The 21,220-nt window shown below is 51.9% G+C and overlaps 1 protein-coding gene across 1 annotated transcript; it reads left to right on the forward strand.

Annotated features, from left to right (window-relative positions):
• Positions 1–4,958: 4,958 nt before the first annotated feature.
• Positions 4,959–20,598, forward strand: CTSD (cathepsin D). Its single transcript, XM_054276098.1, has 9 exons — positions 4,959–5,195; positions 5,647–5,803; positions 8,017–8,140; positions 9,745–9,863; positions 13,389–13,588; positions 14,715–14,837; positions 15,999–16,143; positions 17,084–17,182; positions 17,839–20,598. Exons 1-9 carry the CDS (start codon positions 5,134–5,136, stop codon positions 17,998–18,000), a joined length of 1,191 nt encoding a protein of 396 aa, XP_054132073.1. The 5' UTR covers positions 4,959–5,133; the 3' UTR covers positions 18,001–20,598.
• Positions 20,599–21,220: the final 622 nt, after the last annotated feature.

Below are 21,220 nucleotides of genomic sequence, written 5' to 3' on the forward strand. Positions count from 1 at the left end.
ATTTCACTTATGAAACCCTTTCTAGGTTTTGTTTTTAAATAGCTAGGAAAAATATGGAAGAGCAAGATGTGATGAAAACACTCCATGTTTGAAGGCTGCTGCAAATGGCCCTGATGAGGATGGGGCCATGCTCAGGGCTCCTGCCTGTTATGACATCCAGTTGTGTCACACGGCCACCAGTGAGCCACCCTCACCTGCCAGCAGGATCACGGCTTGCAGCATGAGGGACACCAAAGGGAAAAATACCAGCCTTGGCCTTCTGAAACTGCACTTAGCATTTCCCCTAGGTCACTGCAGCCCATGATGGCAGCCAGAACATGTTTCAGCAGGCTGCTGGCCTGCCCTGCCTCCAAACCAGCCCCGGCCAGCCAGCATGAATGGACTGGGGATTGCCACCACACATGATGCCAAGAACATCTTCCCCAGTGCCCACAGCACTGGGACACAATGGCCAGGGCTGCATGAGTCACCTTGTTGTGCTCAGTGCAACCCCTCCTCTGCTCCCAGGTTTCCCACCACCCAGAGCTGCTACCAAACCACCATTTAGCCTTGCTTTTGTGGGTGTTACCCTGAAAAAGGGTGTAGTTTGGGATGTGCCAGCGCCACTGCAAAACGCACCCTCACCTTGTGAATTGTACATCAGTTTAGGAAACGGTGCAGGGAGTGGGTGAAGTCCTGGCACCGTGCCAGGAAAAAGTTACTACTGCTTCCCTTGGGATCTCAGGGATGGTGAATCAGGCTCCACTAATGAGCTGCATCCAGCACCTTCACACCAGCACCAGCACCAGCAGAGGCAGACTGCTTGAAACCAGACTTGCCCAGGCTTGTGCACCCGTAGGCTCTGCTTGGCTCAGACAGGAGAATGGTTTTCTTTCCTTTTAGCAATGAGCTGCAAAATCAGAAATGCATTTTCTTGAATTTGAAGACGCCCTCTAAAAATCCCACCCACAGCTGAGCAAAAAAATAATCTTCATCCCTGAGCTGAAGCTTTCCTTGCCCTGTAGGTGATTGCAGTCCACAGCATTGGTGCTGCTGTAATAAATAAATTTAGGAAAAAAACACTGAGGAAAGGGTGAAGGCAAACACACAGCCATGTGTAAGGACAAAGAGACCTCTGCAGCAATCCTGGCAGAGGTCTGCCAAACTGCAAATGGGAGACCTGCTAGAGCCCCCCCAAAATAAGGCATTTGAAACTGAACATGAGCCAGTGTGCTCCAGTGGCCAAGAAAATCGGTGGCATCCTGGCCTGTATCAAAAATAGCGTGGCCAGCAGGGTTAGGGCAGTGATTGTCCCCCTGTACTGCTGCCAGCGAGGCTGCACCTCAAGTCCTAGGCCCAGTTCTGGGCCCCTCACTACAAGCAAGTCATTGAGGCACTGAAGCATGTCCAGAGAAGGGCAGTGGAGCTGGTGAAGGGTCTGGAGCAGAAGTCTTATGAGGAGAGGCTGAGGGAGCTGGGGGTGTTTAATCTGGAGAAAAGGAGGCTCAGGACTCATCACTCTCTACAACTGCTTGAAAGGGGATTGCAGTGAGGTGGCAGCTTTTTTTCCCAGGTAACAGATGACAGGATGAGAGAAAATGGCCTCAAGATGTGCCAGGGGAGCTTTAGACTGGATATTGGAAAAATTTATTCCCTGAAATGGTGATCAGGCATTGGAACAGACTGGCCAGGAAAATGGTGGAACCACCATTGCCAAAGGCATTCAAAAGCCATGCAAATGTGGTATTTAGGGACATGGTTTAGTGGGGGACTTGGCAGTGCTGGGTTGCTGGTTGGACTCGAAGATCTTAAGGGTCTCTTCCAAACTAAAGGATTCTATGTTTATAAACTAAGCTGCATGAGGTCCCTGCCTGTGGGGCAAAGGGCAGATGGGACAGCCAGGTGTCACTTGCAGAGGAGACCCCAATCTCCCAGAGCTGGGGTGCTCTTCCCAACTGGAGCTATTGGAGCTGAGTCATTTGACCCCACCTTGGGAATCCTCTCAAGCAGGCAGGCAGGGAGGTTGCAAAAGCGTGGCCCGGCCCCAGGGGTGTGTCACCCCACACCCACAGCTGGGGCTGCCGGGGAAGATGTGCTGGTTCACCCCTGGAGCCGCAGGGGATGCAGGGGGCTAGGGAGACAGAGCAGCAAGGAAAGGGGCTCATTCATTGTGACAAAAATAGGAGTGAGGAGAGATAGACCCCTCCATTGTGTCTCACATGTTCTCTAGATACCTCAGCCATGGCACTCCCTGTTTGCTCCACAAACAAGGAAAAGTGTGTAAAAACCCCTAAGCCCAGGCTTGGGCTACTCTATCTTTTTAAGATAATATGGTGCAACTTTCACAGTCCCAGCCTATAAACACCCAGACGTGCTCCCAGCTCCTGGTTAAACATATCCACTGTACTTCTCAAGGCTTTAACATCAGGGCAAACATTCCACAGAGGTGCTGAGGGAGCCTGAATGCAGAAATCCTGTCTCCTTGCTGGAGCCACTGGCCTCCCAGCATGTAGGCACTGCAGTGTCAGCTCCAAAACTACTGGGGCCAAGGGACAGAGACAGATTAAAAACTCAGGGGATAAGACCCCCAGTCCCTTCCCATCCTGTAAGCATCCAGGAGAGGATCACTACTGTAACATTCCTTAACACAGCTCCATTTTCCCTTTTCCCAATAAACCATTGGAAACATGGGACATGTAAGCTCAAAAAGCAGTCACCCTCTCGCACTGGTATGAGAGCAGTCCCACATGAAGACACAAGCCTTGCTACCAGGAAGCTCAAGCAAAGGCTCATTCATAACAGCAAAGCTTGCCTCTAATCTCTTGGAATCAAAGAAACAGACACAGCCTGGGTCCAGAGTTCTTTGCTGAAGCACTTTGCTGTGTGATGGTACGTGACTCGTATGCTGTACTCACCGGCCCATCCCTGCAGTCTGGAGCCCACTCCACAGCCATGGGATTCTAGCAGAGACTGGCCAGACTGGAAACGCTCGAGGAGGAGCTACCATAGGTGCCCCAGCCTGGAGGCCAAGGTGCAGGTTTTCTGGCCAGCTACAGTTTCCCAGCCACTTCAAAGAGAAAGGAGGAGAACTGGTACTTCACTTGCTCTGCCACAGGCTCCAGGAAAACCTATAAGGGACATAAGGGAAGCCTGGGCCTGGCGTCAGGGCTGTCCTTTGTGCCTGCAAAGCACATTTGTAAAGGGGTTTAGAGCCCTTCGTGAGGGTGGGTTTGCTTGGATGGGGCCACAGTGGGGCTGGTTTATGTCTGACCCACTCCTGCCCACGAGCATCCAGGGGAACGAGATGAGGAGACTGTGAGCTGGAGCCCTCAGCAGCAGCAGCAGCAGCAGCAGAGATGCCTCTGGGGTCAGGCTGCTCGTGCTGCTGCGGACCCGCTATGCCTTGGCCCCTTGCCCGAATGAGCCACACGGGATTTTGCTGAGTCATGCAGTGCCTCGGGGCCGGGAGGGCAATGCTTTGTGCTGACTCATGGTCAGTGGCACTCAGCTTGACCACACACCCGCAGGGCCAGGAGGGAAGCAGGTGCTGACCAAAATAACGGGACCCACCAGGTTCAACCAACGCCTCCAGCGATCGCTCCAGAAATCCTCGTCCCAATGGCAGCTGTGCCCCACAGGCAGGCAGCAGGTTTCTCGAAGCCCATCAGCTTGACCAAGATGGGGCAATTTGGAGAGCTCATGGGACAAGATACAGCCCAGGGTAGAAATGCCCTCTAAAATGTTTGGGATGGATCACAGTTGAGGGGGAGCATGCGCTCAGGGCAGCAGGGTCCTGCGTCAGGCCATGGGAGGATGGAAGAGGCTTAGGGATGGAGTGTGGGAAGGAGTTGGTGCAAGCGAGGTGCCAGTGACATGACACAGCAATTTTACAGAAGTTTCATGAACACAAATGTGATGGGAGAGGGACAGGAACCTCATCACAAAGCTACGGGTCCCCCACTCCAGCAGTGCTTGGCTCATCCCACAGGCTGCTGCTTTCCCATCCCCATGACTAGGCACAAGCAGGAACAGAAAACAAGTCACTCCACTCCAGCCCTCAAGACTTCAAAGGGAAAATGTCTGTAAATCCGATTTAATTTTTATTGTTTTTCTAGCAGGTCTCGTGGCTCTGTAGGAGTTCTGTCGCCGCAAACTGGACAGGGATTAGCTGTGGCCTCCTGAGTTGGTGGCGTGGCACCTCTGAGCCCCGTTACGACACTCGGGTGGTGGTGAAGAGCCCATTCCAGTACCCAGTCTGCATTTTGAGGAAGGGGCAGACCTCAGGGAGTGCTGATGGCCTGTGTCCCCAGGCTCTGCCCTGCACCAGCATCATTCTCAGTGGCTGCAGGTTGCACAGTACCACCACAGTGCATTTTGAGGGGTGGCAGATATGGCTTGACATCCCCTCCCGGGCCCCCACTGTGCTTCCCAAAAAAGCTGTGGCCTAGGATATGCCCATCGGCTCCAGAAACACCCAGCTCAGAGGGATTGGAGGGATGAGTGCCCCAAAGTGGAGGTGTCCTGAGGCCAGGGAGAAACACGGGGCTGGGGAGCTGCCAGGGCCCCCTGGGCAGGGGCGCACAGTGAAACCCTGAACCCTGCACAGCGGTGACAGCGGGTGGCAGAGTGGCCGAGATCCCTGAGCAGCCGAGCCCCGCGAGGAACTGGGGGTCTGCTGCCTGGGGCTGTGCGTGTGTTCCGCGTCCCCCCTCCACTCCCCGGGGAGAAAAAACGCCAGATAATCTGGAAAGAACAAAAAAAACCATCCCAGCTAAAGGCTGCTGAAGGAAGCTAAAGGCAGTGCAGAACGGGGCACGCGCGGCCGGGCAGGCATCTCGTGACTGATTTCACGGTGTTTATTCCCCTTTCCCGGGGGCTGAGTCACGGCCCGAGGCGCCGGGGGTCAGCCCGGGGGGAGCCGTGAGGCGGCGCCCCCGGCCCCCCGCCCGATCCCCGCTCCCCGCCCCGGCCCGCCCTCACGTGACGCCGCTGGTTGCAATTTTAGACCGTCAGCTGACTCCAGAAATCCGTGGAGAGGGGCCGCTCTGCCTACAAAAACAGGGACGGACAGCGGGAGCGGCGTCGCGGCCTCTCAGCGTCGGGACCTCCAGCCTCTGACCCCTCGCCACCGCCGCCAGCAGCGCCATCGCCGCCATGGGCCCCCGCGGCCTCCTCCTGCTGCTCGCCCTGGCCGGCTCCTGCGCCGCCCTCATCAGGTGAGCGGAGGGGGTTCCTCAGGGGCTGCTGAGCCCCCCGGGTTGGCGGGGGACATGGGAGAAGCGCCCCCGGTGCTACTGCAGCGGTGCCCTCCGAGATCCTCTCGCAGCCCTCCATAGCGGGTGGCTCCCCCTCCATCGACGCAAGGAGGGGAAGGTTCGGAACATCCCCCCCATCTTGCGCATGGAGGGGCCTTGCCCCAGCTTCCAGTACACCTGGTGACCCTCTGGCAGCCCGCCGGCCTTTCCCGCTATCCCCTGGCTTTGGGAAAAACACCGAACGCAGCGCGGCGAGGGGGATCTGGCATAGGGCGCTGGCAGGAGCCCAAACCTCACCCACCTCGTACTGGCGCGTCCCCTGTTTTGAGTGGAGCCCTGCTGCCCCCTTTCCCTAGGTATCCCTGCCCTGCACACCCCCTTTAACAGGTGTGTGTTTGCCGTCCCCACACAGGATCCCCCTGACCAAGTTCCCTTCCATGCGGCGGATCCTGAAAGAGGCGGGCAGTGAGATCCCAGATATGAATGCCATCACTGAGTCCATCAAGTACAAGTTGGGCTTTGCCGAGGCGGGTAAACCCACTCCGGAGATTTTGAAGAACTACATGGATGTGAGTAACAACCCCCCTGCAGACCATCCCCTGCACTGCAGCGGACCCCAGCACAGTGTCACTTGTAGGGGTACCCATCCCAGGGAGGGTGAGACATGCCAGCCTGCCACCAGCCAGGAAGGCAAAGGAGGGAGAGATGTTGATCCTCTAGGACAGATTAACGCATCCCCGTGGCTTAGTGAGTGGGTACCAGAAGGTGCTTCCCATTATTACTAAACTAAAAATACTAATACTAGTAATTATAACAATAACAAACAACCCACTGCCACCCAAGCAGGAGCCTTTCAGTTTGTGACCTATTTCCTTTCCCCTTTGTCACTAATTAACAATCATAAATAGGGGCCTGCTCACTTACAATCCTTCCTATCATCTTCTGGCCATTTGGACTCTATTTTTGACAAGACAGGGGCATAAAAATCATGCTCTACTCCTTGAGGATGCTAGCTTACTATGGTCCTGGGGATGCAGGACCCTTCCTCTTACTATCCTTCATCTTTTGCACTGCCCTGGGAAAAGCCTTTATCTCTACTTTCTGGTCAGCAACCTAAGGAACAAAGCGAGCTGGGTGGTGGCGGAAAGAGAAGCCAGATAAAGGGCATGAAGTTTGCCCTTGCCCTGCTGCCAGACACGTGTGGGGTTTACTATTTCAGGGTTCCTTACCGGGCAGAGTAGGATATGAGCACTGGCTGGCAGAATAAACCTGGGCCCAGGTATTTAGGCATTAATTCAGCGTATGTTCCCCTGCTGCCCTTCCCCAGCGGCGCTTGTCACCCAGCCAGCACCATGCTGTCCTGGGAAGGGCCACCGGTGTTTCAGTTGGCAGTGTTGAAAGCCAGGGCGAGCGGTTGTGTCACGGTGCTGTCTCTTGCAGCCACCGGCTCAGACCGCCACTCAGGGCAGCACTGTTTTCCCTTGTCACACAGGCACCAATCCAACCTGTGGTGGCAGATAAAGGACTGCTGCGTCCCTCCCAGCCTGGCTGAGAATACTTTTGCTGCCAAATGAATTCTCGGGACAAACCCCACTAGCCTGCCTCGTGTGCTTCTTGCCCTGGGACCCTTCATGGGTCTGTGTGTGTGACAAACAGAGCCACTGTACCGGGGGTTAATTTTCAAGCCCCAGCAATAATTACAGAACCACTGGAAGCAAGTGCTGCCTCCCCATTATGGCTAATTGCAATGTTGCAATGGATTGTTAATTAGTGAGCAAGCCTTGCAAACTGAGCGCACAGGAGGTGAACAGCTTTGATAATCCTGTTTTCTTCCCTTCCCCCCTTTCCCCCCCTCTTTATTAAGTACACGTGGGGTTTGGAAAGGCTACTGGCTGAGTTCCCTTGCTTCTCCAGCCTTCTCTCCAGAACCTTGAACCAGGTGCTCACCAGGCAGGACGCAGTTCCCTGCTTGTTTGGGAGGACTGGGGAAAAATGAGTCCATGTAGCACCTGCCTAACATTCTCCATTCATCCTCACCTCTGTGGAGAGAGGGATACTTTGCCAGGAACTCAGCCATTCAGGTTTCTTCCAGTCCCAGCAAAAATGTAGTCTTAGAGCAAAGGTGTATCCATCAGATACCTGTGCTACAGGGACTTCTCCCAGTCTTTCACCCTGGAGGCCTAAATCCATCTCTGATGGTGCTGCTCCTGCTCTTTGCTCCCACCACTCCTCCAGTCTTCCACCTGTCGAGACTGAGCATTTGTTTATTCCCCCCCCATTCCCAGAGCTCACCAGCAAGCACCAAAACCCCCAGCAGCTATACCTCCACCTGCAGTGGGCAGTGCTGCTGCTTTCTGCAGCCCACAGTTTCTCTGCAAAGCCACGAGCAAAGCAGCTCCCCAGCCAGTTTCAGCTTTTCAATAACGCAGGTGTTTTGCTTGGCTTCCTTCCATCATTTTTTCTCATCCTTGTAGTGAACTGCTAGCCTGCAGACCTTCCCCCTTCTCTTCTTCTCTGTCTCCGTGCCCCAAATGTCCTCCCCCGCACACGCCCATCCCACTTGTCCTCAATTTATCCTTTTCACACCCGCTGTAATGAACGCTGATGGGGAACCTCCCTTCCAGAGGAAAAAGGCTGGGAACCCATCGGTGCCAAAACCAAGAGGAGGGCAATGTCTAGATAGGAAGCTGATCCTCTATTCAACCCTAAGAGATTTTTTGATCTCTAATCCCTGCTTTCAGCCAGTTGCCTCTGCTCATGGTTCCCTTCTTCTGCTTTGCAGGCCCAGTATTTCGGTGTGATCGGTATCGGAACACCCCCCCAGAATTTCACCGTGATCTTTGACACTGGCTCCTCCAACCTCTGGGTGCCATCCGTGCACTGTTCCCTACTGGACATCGCCTGCAGTAAGTGTCACGGGTGCCAGAAGCTGCTAATCAGCTTCTCCTTCCTGCAAAATGCAGAGCCTTGCATTGCAAATGGAGAAACTGAGGCAGCAGTGTGAAAGGACTTGCCAGAGGCTGATGGGCTTTTTAGGGCGAGAGCTGGAAATACAATCCCAGCTTCCTGCATCCATCCTTCATTAGTCCTTTCCTGGGTTTTTTCTTTTCCAAGTAACCCCTATACAGGGCCAAATCTTCTCCAACAGCTTCAGCCCTACAGCAGGGGAGCAGCATCATCGGCTGTGATGTTTCTCCCCAAATTATAGACCAATGCTGCTGTTATCCCATTGCGCAAGGCTGACTTTTTTAAGTCAGCCTCTTGCCAGATCTGATACAAACTGTCCTAGTTTCTGGTTTATTGCTGCACAGAGCATGTGTGTGCATGTTTATGGAGTTATAATTAACGAGAGCCAGGTAGGCACAATGAAATGTCTTGGGGACTGCAAGTTTTTTTTTTATTCTGTGGCATTCCTATGCAGTAAACTTCCACAGCTGAAGATGTCAAACCCGGCTATGGCAAAATGCCATTCAAAAGCCGCTGGTTGTGCTGGTTCAGCAAAGTGGAGAAACCTGTGGAGTCAACAACTGCAACCATGAAAGGCATTCCACAGTGCTCATTGGGAGTAGAGAGGAAATCTGGACTTCTTGTACAGACACCTTCTCTTTGCATATGTGAAACAAGATTTAGGACGCTGACAGGGTGGTGAGGTTCAGACCTGGTATGCCTAGGGGGTTCCTGATTTGTAGCAGGGAGATGGTTTCTCAAGGCAGTGCTTTGGGAGGTGCTGGGACCAAAGGGCTCATTTTATGAATATACAAGGGGCTTAACCTCCTGCCAGACTGGAATTCAAACTGGGACCCAGACAGCCTAGCTGGGAAACTCCTTGTGTAGCTCTGTCACTTTGTGCAGGGCTCAGCTGGTTCATCCTCAGCTGCTGTCTGCACCACTCAGCAGCCAGCCATGGGACTGTGCTGGCCAGCTCGTGACTTGGGAGGAGTCTGGTGAGGCGGAATCTGCCTGCCCATAAAACCAGGGATATCCTACAGCTCCCAGCCCAGCCAAGGGGAAAAGCAGCTTAGGCTAGGGAAAAGCCCTTCTCTGAAAATAAAGGGATATTTTGAGTTCTTCCTGGACTAAAAACAATTTTTGAAAAATTTCCAGCTACTCCTAGTAAAAGAAATGCATAAGTCCACGAGGTGAAAATGTTCCTGCCCCTAGCAGACTATATTTAAAGCCACCCTGGTTCTCCATGGCATGTGGAGGGATACATTTTGCTCTGCTGACTAACACACCACACCAACCACATAACCTCTAGGCTTTTAATACCCAGTGGCCAAATCGGATTTAACAGCCTGAATTGGATCTGCCCACCTAATTCCCCAGACACTGGAAATGCTTTGTTAAGCAATCTGGGCTTGGCAAACCCTGGGTTCAGGCCCATCTTCTCATCATTGAGTGTCCATTTGTCTGGATAAACTGGATGGTGTGGGATTAGGTTTTGGGGAACCGTAGGTATAAAGGAGCACTAATGCTGTGTGTCCCCCTGTGTCCCCTTTCCCAACTGCAGTGGTGCACCACAAGTATGACTCTTCTAAATCCAGCACCTATGTGAAGAATGGTACCAAGTTTTCCATCCACTATGGGACAGGGAGCCTTTCCGGGTACCTCAGCCAAGACGTGGTCACGGTGAGTCACGACTGCCCAGACTGCTTTCAGTAGAGAGCTCAGAGCTGTTAGATTTCAATGGATCTCCTTTCTTGAGTGTCCTACTCTTATAAAACATCCTTCAGTGCTGTGTTTCCAAGTCCTTTGAAATGACATGGTAATGACGTCTGTTAAGGTCGCAATAACCATGGCAGGCTGAGAAGGGAGAAGGTATTAATCTGCAGGTCAGCAGGCTTGGAGTGGGGACTGCTCACATGGTGCCCCTCCAAACATCGTCTCTGGCCATCCCTCCAACACTTTTCCTGATTATCCCAAAAATTTACCAGCCCAAGCATATTCCAACACCACTGCACAGACTGCTGGTGGTGCCCAGCTTGTTCTTGGCCAATATACCCACATGAGGGGATGCCCACATGGGCAGCTGCCCAAAAACAGACCAGAAAAGCTCTTTACTGCCCCATCCTGGTCTCACGTCATGAACTGGTGCTTATGCTTATAAAGGCTGGGTAACACCCTGGGGGTAGTCAGTGTGCAGCTTGAGTTACCTGTGTGGTGGTTGCTTCACAGTTTGCTTTTCAGCAAGCAAAACCTGAGTTTTCTGTTCTGTGAAGGACAAGTGCCTTTCATGACTTCCTCCCAGGTACAGATGCTCGGGAGAGTTTGCCAGCTGCCAAACGTCAGGGGTGCATGTGCTCTCAGATTACTTGCTCTCCTGGCAGGGATAAGAGCATATGTTTGCTTTGCAGGGGGGGAGAAACAAAGCAAAAGTTTTGAATAAGCACATAAATCTGGGGATTTGGAGGTTTCTGTTTAGGTTCAGCTGAAAAGTATTGGTTTACCAATTTCATCAGAATCAAAATGTATCCAGGAGAAGCTTAAAGTGTGTGACTCTTGCAGGATGCACTCTTTAGCCAATTCTTACAGCACGAAGATTTCAGGCTAGCCTGGAAGCATCAGCTGTTGCCTCTGTGCTGCATCCAGAGATGTATGCAGTAAGGCAAACAGCAAACTTCATTGTCCTTAGAAAGTGTGGGCTTAATGCAAGGGCTGAAATGAGTCAGAAAGAAGATTGCCATTTTTTTTGTCTTTTTTTTTTAATTTGTAATTGTCACCCTAGTCCCTGTTTGCTGATTAGTTCTCCATTTCCCAGCAGCTGAGAGGAAGGATTTTGTGCCTCAGTTTGTTTGGGAAGTGGGGATGGCTCTTGTGAGACAGTACCGCTTGTACCGTTTGGTTTCTGTCTGCAAGAAGGGAAACCTCTTCCATGGAGCTGAGCAATGTCCCACTTGTAACAGGCAGGAGCAGGGCTGACTGAGGGTCGGGGACCTTCTGCTTGGACGCATGGATGCATCCTCTGATGCACTACATGTTGTAGGCAAGCTCCCAGTCAGGTATAGTCTTGAAAGAAAGACATTGAAATAACCTTCAGGGTGACCCTCTTGGCTCCAGCCATTCTGGTGGGTGGAAGCAGCCACAGCAGCCTCTGGTAGCCCTCACATCTGACCAAAAGATGCTTGTTGGCAGGTAGTCCTGAGTCCCTCAGCCCTAATGGTTTTTTGAGAGGGTGATGAGCTCATGTCAAACATCCTCTCTCATTCTGTGGAGGAGCAATGCCCTGTAGCTCCGCACTCTGCAGGGCTGCTTGCTCTCCGAAGAGCAGCAGGTTCAGCCAGCCTTCTGCTGCTCAGACATCTCATCTCTTTATCACAGCCCAACCCTGGGATGTCCTTCAAGGACAGCAGAGGAAACTTAGCTGGCCATGGGGCACAGTGTCTCTCCCATGACTGCAGTGCAGATACACTGCGCAGATTACTTTCCTTGCCTCTCCCTTGTGCCTCTACATCCCAAGCCCTGGGGCCAGGCTATGCCTTAGAGGCCCTCACCTCTTGGTCTGCCTTTGCCATCCAGTGCTTAACTACTGGCTGAGGCCACCAACAAAGAGGCCAGGCAAGCTGTGGAGTGCTGACACCCAAAGTGCTGGAGGGTGGCCACCACGCAGCTATCCACTGGTCATGATTTTTGGTTGCTCAGTTTCAGGGCAAGAGCCAGCCAAGAGAAAGAGACAAAGGATCTGTGACCTGGCAGGAGCACTTTGCTAAAGATGGTCTTGGGTTTCAGCCCTGCTTCGGACCAAGTGCAGGCAGGGTCTGTTGAGAATATCCATGACTGGGCAGAAATCTGCCTCCCCCTTGGGATGTGCAAGCAGAGCAATATTCAGACACACCTGACACTCAGTGTTATCAGTCCATTGCATTTTACTGTAAGCAGAGGCTTCACTGAACTCTCCGAGCCGCTGAGGATCAGTGGTGCCAAGGGGTGGCTTTTGTGAACCGGGGCTGTACAAGTGGGGCAGGCGCTGGCGAGCGGATGCGTTGCTGTGCGCGCTTCCCCCACATCCTGCCCTGTGGCTTTCAGCTTTCGCAAGGCTCGATCGCCCTTTCCTAGTGCAGTCCTCCAATACCATTAAAGGCAGCACTGCTGTCCCAGCCTTGTGCTGTCTAACCCTGGGGGCATATTAGTAATTTACAGGGATCGTTATCTGCCATCAGGTAGGAGAGGCCAGCTTGTCAGTCCAGCCTGGCTCACTACAGGGCTGCTAGCTGCAGGCTGAGAGGCTGAAATTGTCCTAGTGTGGATGCTAAAATTGCCTCTGGTCAGCCAGAAGCTCACAAGCCTCCTGAACTGCTAAAGCCAGAAGCCAGCAGATGCATCCTGCTCCCCATCAGCAGAGCTATCCTCCTTTCTCTGATCATCTTCTTTCTGGGGATCTGCCCTTGGAAGGCGTTTCAGCTTTCCAGTGGGGAATGCCAGTCCTTGTCATGGCTGGCAAGGGAGATGACCTTTGAATTCTCAGTACTCTGCTTGCTATTTTCGTGCTTCATGCTCAACCTCACTTTCTTGTATGGGTCTTCTCCGCTTTCACGGGAGGTCTCTGCAGGCTGGTGGCTCTTCCAAGAGATTCAGCAGTATCCTGGGGATGTTTCTTATGTAGGGGAGATCACAGGGATTGTGGGCAGAGGTGGGAGGGATTTGTGCTCCCAACCGAGGATGTGTGCAGCACCCAAGGAGGTAGGATACACAGATGACTTAGAAGATGTCCAGAGTGGGGAAGAAGATGAAAGGAACAGCACAAGAGCTTTTCAGACTCTTCAGACTTTTCAGGGAGGAAATGATGAAGTAAGTGATAGAGGAGGAAATGGAGGAGGGACAAATGGATATGGGTCCTCTGTGCAAAGAGGTGGGGCTGCAGAACACCAAGGCCAGTGCTGGGACACTGCAAAAGGCTAAAGGGATTCTTCTTTAAAGTATGCTGGGCTTTGCAGGGATTTGGGAGGTTCCACTGAGCCAGAGTTGCCAGTCTCTTCCCCTGACAAGAGTGGTTTCTGCAGCTGCCTGCAAATGCAGTGGTGGAAGCAGGCAGGAGTGTGGCAGCACATTGAGGGATGTGCTACAGCCTGTGTTCAGTGAGGGTCTGTTACCACCCAGGTCCCCTGAGTCAGTTTTCTTTACAATCTGCTTTTCCCTTCCCTCCCCATCTCCCCACAGCTTGGTGACTTGAACATCGTGGATCAGACCTTTGGGGAGGCCATAAAGCAGCCAGGCATGACATTCATCGCTGCCAAGTTTGATGGCATCCTGGGCCTGGCATTCCCAAAGATCTCTGTGGAGGGCGCCGAGCCTTTCTTCGACAATGTCATGAAACAGAAGCTGGTCGAGAAAAATATGTTCTCTTTCTACCTGAACAGGTAGTGTTGGGTTTGGTGGCACACCCCTGGTTGCGAGGGCAAGCCCAGTGGGCTTTTCTCTGTTTTCCAGTAGCATCTCTTGTCATCTGCTGTTTTACACTCTGGACAGCACTTCCCAGTTGAGGAAGTCACAGCAAGTTCTGCTTGCAGGAGCAGTCAGGCCAAAATCTCTTTATGTTTGCTGCTCTGAAGTAAGGAGAAGGAAGTAGAAATGCAATTCTTTTACTGATAAAAAGCTGGGTGGATCTCTGACCAGATTTCTTAACTGATGAATAGACAGAGGATGTTTCCAGAGGAAAGAGAAATAGAAATAAGCAGGGCTGTGTTCGTGAGATTAATATTAGTGCAGTCCCCTTTATAGAGGTGAATAGCCCTAGTCTGCTGCCAGAATCCGTAAGCCAGGTGGTCACCACTATGTCACCTCCCCAGCAAAGGTGCCCCCCATCAGTCATCACTAATGAGGGGCCAGTGCTGTCTCACCACCCTGGGAGATCCTCCTCTGCAGCTGCCAGCACCTTCCCACCCACTGCTGCTCCCCACAGGACCCCCATCTCTTTTCTGGCACCACAGCAGCAACTCTGAACTACTTCAGCCCAAAAAGTAGCACGCCTAGGGCAGAGAGGGCTGCTGCTGGCCATTCAAGCACCAGCCCTCCCCCATCACCATATTTCTTCCCATCTGCTCAGCAGTGAGCTCTTATCTGATGGTAACCTTGAGAGGATTCACTTCAAGGCTGCTGGTTGGCAGAGTTGAGTGCAGATAACCTAACCCTGCATCAGCTGTGTCCAGCCCTGCACAGGCACTTTTTACAAGCTGATTCAGGAAGTCCCTGTGTCAGTGCCTAGTTCCCCTTTGCCATCCCCCTTCCCTGCCATGAGTTTCTTCAGGTTTCTGTGAGAAAGTACCAGGTGAAAAGCTGCAAAATATTTCCATTTCCCCATCCCAGCCTGTTTCACAGTACCTGTCCTTATATTGATAGAACATAGCATGACATAATTTATCTGTTTCCAGTACTGTTAATGCCGTGCTTCACCTCTAAACACCCCAGCAGGTGTTTTGGGAGGCATTGAAGCAGGTTGTTCTCACCCTGCCCTTGATGTTCACAGGTTTGGGTATTGTTTTTCAGAGATCCCTCTGGTGAACCTGGCGGTGAGATGGTCTTGGGAGGGACCGACCCCAAGTATTACAAGGGCGAGTTCAGCTGGTTTAATGTGACACGCAAGGCCTACTGGCAGATCCACATGGACTCGTAAGTTCCCCATCCACCTGACTACATGCAGGGGGTCACATGTGCTGACAGCACATGCCTGAGGCTTCAGTGAGACCCTCCTCGAAAAGGAATCATCCCTGCAACACATCCACACCAAAAAAAGCAGATTAAATCCCACACTAGGGCTGGATTGTTTGTCGCTGGAAGGAGACAAAAGGCAGAAGCCATAAGGAGATGTTCCGCAAAATCCTTTCCTCTTGTTTGTGCCTTGACCCGTGACCTTTGAAAGGATGCCTGCTGCATCCCTGCAAAGCAGAGAAGAATGGCAGTGTGTGCTCCTTGCAGGCAGGGCGAGCCCCATAGATGAAGCCCCAGTTGTGCTGAGCTCTCGGCAAGGCCTGAGCTGCATGGCTGTCCTGCACACAGCTCCGGAGGAGCAGGATGAGGCCTCAGGAAGGCAGCCCTTGACTGAAGGGCACGGCGCAGCAATCAGCGCGCATTGTTGGAGGCACAGGGGAGGAGAGCGGGCTGAGCTGACGGCCGCCAGCCCCACGGTCTATTCTGAGCTCTCCCACGTGATGGGAACTTAAAAGTGCCCTGTGATCAGAGTGTGTCCTTTTCCTGGGAATTGCATCCCTCCCCAGCGCGGCGTTTGAGTTCTCATTTTCCCCCAGAGCTGCAGCGTTGGCAGAGTATGGCAGACCCTTGGCGAGAAGGCTTTGTCTTTCTGCGCTGCTGTGAAATGCAATGCGGGCGAGGAGGCCAGGCAGCTCCTGGCTTGCCTTTTCTCTGCACAGGAATCCTTCCCTTGCCCATGGCTGTCACAGCACCCTGTAACCCTTTTTTTCCTGTAGTAGCACAGTACTGTAAAAGTCCATAATTCATTGTCCTTAGCTCTCTCCCATGTCCATTAGCTGTGACACTAGCTCTGGAGTGCAGGTAGCAGGCAGGGTACGAGGCAGCATCCAGGCTCTCTGCAGAAATGCAGTTACACTTCAAGGCACCTGCTCAGTCACGAGCAGACAACAGAGAGCCAGGGGGTCTGTGCATTGAGTTGGTGCTGCATCAGTGTTTCTGAACATCTGTGCTTCCTGGATGGGTGTCTCTTACAGCCCTCCCTTGCCTGCCTGCATACTGCTTCCTGCAGCCTTCTCTGGGAGGCCTTTAAGGGTTGTCTAATGTCTGGGCATCTCTCCCCAGGGTGGATGTTGCCAATGGGCTAAGCGTGTGTGAGGGGGGCTGTGAGGCCATTGTGGACACAGGAACTTCACTCATCACTGGCCCCACCAAAGAAGTGAAGAAGATACAGCAGGCCATTGGTGCAAAACCACTCATAAAGGGCGAGGTGAGGCCGGGCTGAAAATGTGGGTGTCTATGGCCATAACAGCACCTATGCTTGCACCCTACTTTGTACCCAAATGCTTGTTGGGACCCTAGTCTTCTGCTCCCTCTCATCTTAGTTCCCAGGCTGTGCTCCTGGAAAAGCCACTGGCACAGCAGGGACCCCTTCATCTCTTCACCCTGGGCAGCATGCACTGCCCTGCTCATGCTCAGGGTAGAAAGCCCAGGTCCCATGAACTTTGGAAATCTTTGAGTCACTTCTGCCACCCATCTCTGGATGGTGGAAGAGAAGGGATCTGAGGTGCAGCTGAGACGAAGGATTCACATTAATATGAGTCCAGAGACACTTTAATTAAAGTATATTTCATGCAAATGGCAACCCTTTGTATGAAAGTTTTCAACCATCACAGCTAATCTCACAAGACTTTTCCCTCCCTAAAATTGTGGAAGAATATGGATTATAAAGACCCTGTAGAAAAAAATTGCCTCTTCTGAAAGCTCTCCCAAATCAGAGCCATGAGCATTTGTGGGGCTTTTCTTTAGTGTCAGAGACCCAAAGCTGCAGCAACAGTTGGCTTAGACCTGCCATCATCCCCAAGGCTTGCCATTGTTCGTGAAACTGGTTTTGTCTGTGTACTGAGCCACAGCTGCCTCTCCTCTGGTAAAAACCCCCAGCCATGCCACATCAGCTGTGGCACCCTAGGACTCGGCAGAGCCAAAAGCTGAATCCAACATTCCTTGGCTCCATGCCTGTCCATAAAGCCCTCTTGCCCCTCAACTTGGAGCCCTAGGCAGGGAGCAGCCTGCTTATCTCAGCTCAAGCTTCTGCACTCTGAGCTGAGCTGGTTTTAGGGAATACCACAGCAAAGATGTGACTCTGCTCAAGGAAGGCTTTGGGAGAGTGTGGGAGGTCCTATCTAAAACCTTTACTGTTGCAATTTCAGTACATGGTCCCCTGTGAAAAAGTGCCAACGCTGCCTGTCATCTCAATGAAAATAGGAGGGAAGTCCTTCAACCTCTCAGGAGACCAGTATGTCCTCAAGGTATGTCCAGGCAGATTTTTCCAGCCTTATGCTTCTTCCCCAAGGCCTGGCTTTTGCTTCCACTGCAACAAAACACAAGAGCAGCCAGAACAGTGCTGGAGCTGGTGCTCAGGAAAAAATCTGAAAGGTTGGGGTGTTAGGGTGGTGGCACTGCAGATGGATCCACCTAACTTCATCAAAGTCTCACAGGAGTAAGACCCCCTGCAGAGTGCTCGTGAGGAATAGCAGGATGGTTAAGGTAGGGGAGGCAAGCTGTTGCATCACTTCCAACAAACATTTAGCTCTTTTCTGCTGTATTCTGGTGCCATGAGGCCAGCCTTATTATAGCAGAGGCCACCAGCCTGTCATTTAAGCCATCTGAATCAACTCACAAAGACCATCTTGTGCAGCCATTCACCAGTGGCTCTAATTCAGAGCTGTGTGGGCTGGGAGGTTTATGGCCACGTCCAGCTTTGCTTGATGCTTTTGTGCCTAAGGGAGGGGGAGCTGGGTTTGCAGTTGTAGAAGTGGTGGGTTGGGGGTCACTTTGGCAATCTGTGGATCTCAGTCTGGGAGAGGCTGAAGCAAAGGCAGCCTTGCAGGTGTTCTTGCCAAGCCTGCAAGGTTGAAGAAAGGGAATGGCCTGCTTAAATTGAAGCTCTCACTCTTCTTTTTAGATGACTGCACAAGGAGAGACTATCTGCATGAGTGGCTTTTCAGGCCTGGACATCCCACCCCCCGGGGGCCCGCTCTGGATCCTGGGAGATGTCTTTATTGGACCCTACTACTCCGCCTTTGACCGTGATAACAACCGTGTTGGCTTTGCCACAAGTGCCTAAACGGCTGCCCCCCACTGCCTCTGCCACACACACACTTAAACACACACACATGGGAGCTGTAGAGAAAGGTTACCAGTATTAGAAATCCAGTGAGTGGAAAGGAGAAAGAGGAAAAAAAAAAAAGGAAAAAGAAACAGAACTAGATTTAAAATTACATGGAAAATAGTCATTAGTGCCCTGCTAGCTACTTTTTCCACTCTGAGTAAGTGGTGCTGGGAGGTCTCTAGCTGACAACTCCAGCTGGAGTAGTCCCTTGCTTTACTGCTAGGTCTTCCAGTAGTTCTTTTTGAGAATGATTCTCAGAGCTAAACAAGGCCCTCTCACATCTCCCAGCACTGGGGTCCTTCCTGGGGGGAAGGGGAGCAGCTGGCTGAAGCCAGCCCCTGGCACATCTGTTCGTGCAGAGAGGCTGTGCTACATCTCTTCGGTTTGGTCGTCTGTGCTGGGGGAGAGGGACGAGGGAAGGCTGTCCTGCACATCAGTTCTTACTGCTTTTTCACTCATGAAGTGGGGGAGTGGATGGCCTGGGAGAATCTGTCTTTGTGACCCCTCTTTGGAGGTTGAGGCAGTAACCAGTAGGTCATTTCTCAAGGAGTTTGTGCTAGGTTTGGTCCTAGGAGAGCATGTCCTGGGCTGCAGCTATGGGGAAGCATGGTAATGTGCCCAGAGGGCGAGTTTCAGAGCCTGAGGGCTGTGGTGGTGTGTTTTGTTTAGTGATGGCATTAGTGAGAGGGCTGGGAGGCATAGTGTCCACATCCCTGACATAATGGGACATGGGTTTGTAGGGGGGCTCTAGGCAGTGGGACTTTTCAGTCAGTATGAATATTAAGGGGGTCAAGATAGGTTATAATAGAGGTAACTTGAATTCAGGGCCATGAAGGTCCAGCCTTCTGCTGAGCAAAGTCATGTGGCACAAGTTCTCTTGAGTTTAGTGACCTTCTCCCAGGTTCCCCAAACAGCAGATCTTCCCAGCTTCAACCACAGCCAGTGAGTTGAGAATAATGTTTCCTGAAGCAACTAAGTGATCTACAAGCTGAAATCATTCTGGTAAAATCTGTGTTTGTCAGCCACATAAGAGCTTTTGGAAACATGATTCACAGCATTTGGCACTGCCCAAAACTCAAGAGACAGTTGGCAGAACCAGCAAACCTCCTGGGCGGGAGGATGCCATGGTAGCTGCTGGACTTACATTCACTTTCCCTGCTGCCCTGTCCCAAAATCCAACTGCCTTTAACACCCTCTGTACCTGCTTTCCACTTCACTAATGCTGTTGAGGTCTGTTCATGTCCAGCTGTGTTGCAGAGAGAATGAGGCACAATCCTGCTTTGGATTTAGCTGATTTAGCTGTGCACACAGATCCTCCCAGAGAGCCGGGGTCTGCGCACGCGGAGCCGCTTGCTGGGCTGGCACTGGTAGGCAGATACTGGTGGAGCTGGGAACATGATAAAATTAGTTTTAAGCAGTACTGGAAAGCAGAAGAGAGCCTGCCAAGAATCCGAGGCCCTAAGCTGGGAGTAAAAGACTCTCTTCGTTTTCCCAGTGTGCTGGATCAGGTCCTGAAGTTAAGGGAGTGGCAGCAGATAAGGAACAAAGCTTGGAGTGGCAGAAAGATAAGATCCGTGGCGGCCATGACCTCAAACCAAGCTAAACAGATGGCAAAATCCTGGCTACCCAAAAGTCACTCATAATCTTGCCAGCAGTAGCAGTGGGGCCAAGAAATTTCTTGAGAAAGGTCTTTGGGCAGTGAGTGAATAGACAGTTTTGCCCAGTGGAAGAAGTTTGGCATTATAACCATGCTTCTCCTTGGGGGGTCTGGCACAGACAGTGGGGACTGGCATAGGCACACATGGGACACATACTTTGTGCCCTACAACCCCAGATGTGACAAATGCTGCTCCCCAAAGCTTCCTTCTGCCTCCTCATAATCTTCACCTGGAGCTCTGCATCTGGACACCAAAGGACATCTGTTTAAGACTAGTCAGAGAACAGTAGCATGTTACCAAAAGAAAAAAAATCTTCAGTAGCTGCTCCAAAATTAGCAAATATTCAGCACCTCTCCAGAGATCTTCAGTTTCACACCAGTTAAGTGCTCCGAGCTCCTCCAAGTTCTGCTACATCCTTTCCCAGCCCCAGGATTTCTTCAGCATGGGAAGACAGAGTTGGCCTCTTGAGTACCTGCTGAACACATCACACCTGATGTGAGGTGGAAGCTTGACATGGACCTGGCAGTGGCTTTTGAACGTCTTCAGCATCAGATTGAAGTGGGATGTGCAGCACAGCCCCAGATGGAGCCCTTGGGCCGTGGCTGTGCTGGGCGTGGTCCCAGCACAGTGACTCCATGGAGCTGGGGTCTGTCCGCAGGCAGGAGGCAGCTGCCTGGGAAAGCATGGCCCAGAGTGATGCTCTGAGTAACACACTAGGATAGGCTGGAGGACCAGTTCACTGCAGTCTTCCCTGAATAGGTCTCTTCCCCCTGTTATGTTATTTGCATTTTTAAACCCATCTCTAATCATGTGACTGGTTTTTTAAAATTATTTTGCTGTCAGAATTGTCTCTTCACAGAAAATTGAACAGAAAATACAGTATTTTCCCCATTAACTCTGAGAGTGGTCATTCTTTTGCGGTTTGAGATGACAAATTTTGTGGGCGTGCAGAGACTGTATGTCCCTGACCTATTGTCCCTGGACATCTGATTGCACTCTTGTGTGGACTCCTGTGTGTTTCAGAAGGGTGTCTCCCCTTCTCTCTGATAAGGAAACATGCTAGGACCTTGTTGGATTTGTCATTTCCAATGGATTAGGACATAACCTCTGCAAGGTGACATGACAATGCCACCTGCCTGATGCAGCCCCACTGGGGCAGCGAGCATTCCCAGTGTCCCTGCTAGCCTACAGCCTTCTCCTGCGGCCACACCTCCCCAGCTGAGTATTGCCAAGGGTAGCCCATTTACAGGGAATCAAGCTGTCCCCTGATCATCTGGACCCGTTAGAACAAGCTCCTGCTTAGGATTCGAACAAGTTCCTGCTTAGGATTTGGAGTAGTCCTGTAGCAGCCAAAGCAGAACTTCATTTCTAAGTTTGGCCTAAAATCAGCTAAGGTGTGAAGTCTGGGGAAGTCCTGTAGCCCAGTGATGAACGTGGTGTAGGGTTTTTTCAACAATGTAGGAAAAATCCATCCCTCTTGCCTAGCTGTGTAATTTTTAGTCCCAGCTCTGCTGTAT

This window comes from Melozone crissalis, unplaced genomic scaffold (assembly GCF_028551555.1).
Source record: "Melozone crissalis strain CALT ecotype California unplaced genomic scaffold, PUWL_Pcris_2 ptg000018l_1, whole genome shotgun sequence".
NCBI lineage: Eukaryota > Metazoa > Chordata > Aves > Passeriformes > Passerellidae > Melozone > Melozone crissalis.

Bases quoted from the DNA above. Each gene is read 5' to 3' on its own strand.
- CTSD (XM_054276098.1), top strand. From the start codon at position 5,134: ATGGGCCCCCGCGGCCTCCTCCTGCTGCTCGCCCTGGCCGGCTCCTGC. The intron at 8,141-9,744 runs GTAAGTGTCACG...TCCCAACTGCAG, and splicing joins CCTACTGGACATCGCCTGCA to TGGTGCACCACAAGTATGAC. The intron at 14,838-15,998 runs GTAAGTTCCCCA...ATCTCTCCCCAG, and splicing joins TGGCAGATCCACATGGACTC to GGTGGATGTTGCCAATGGGC.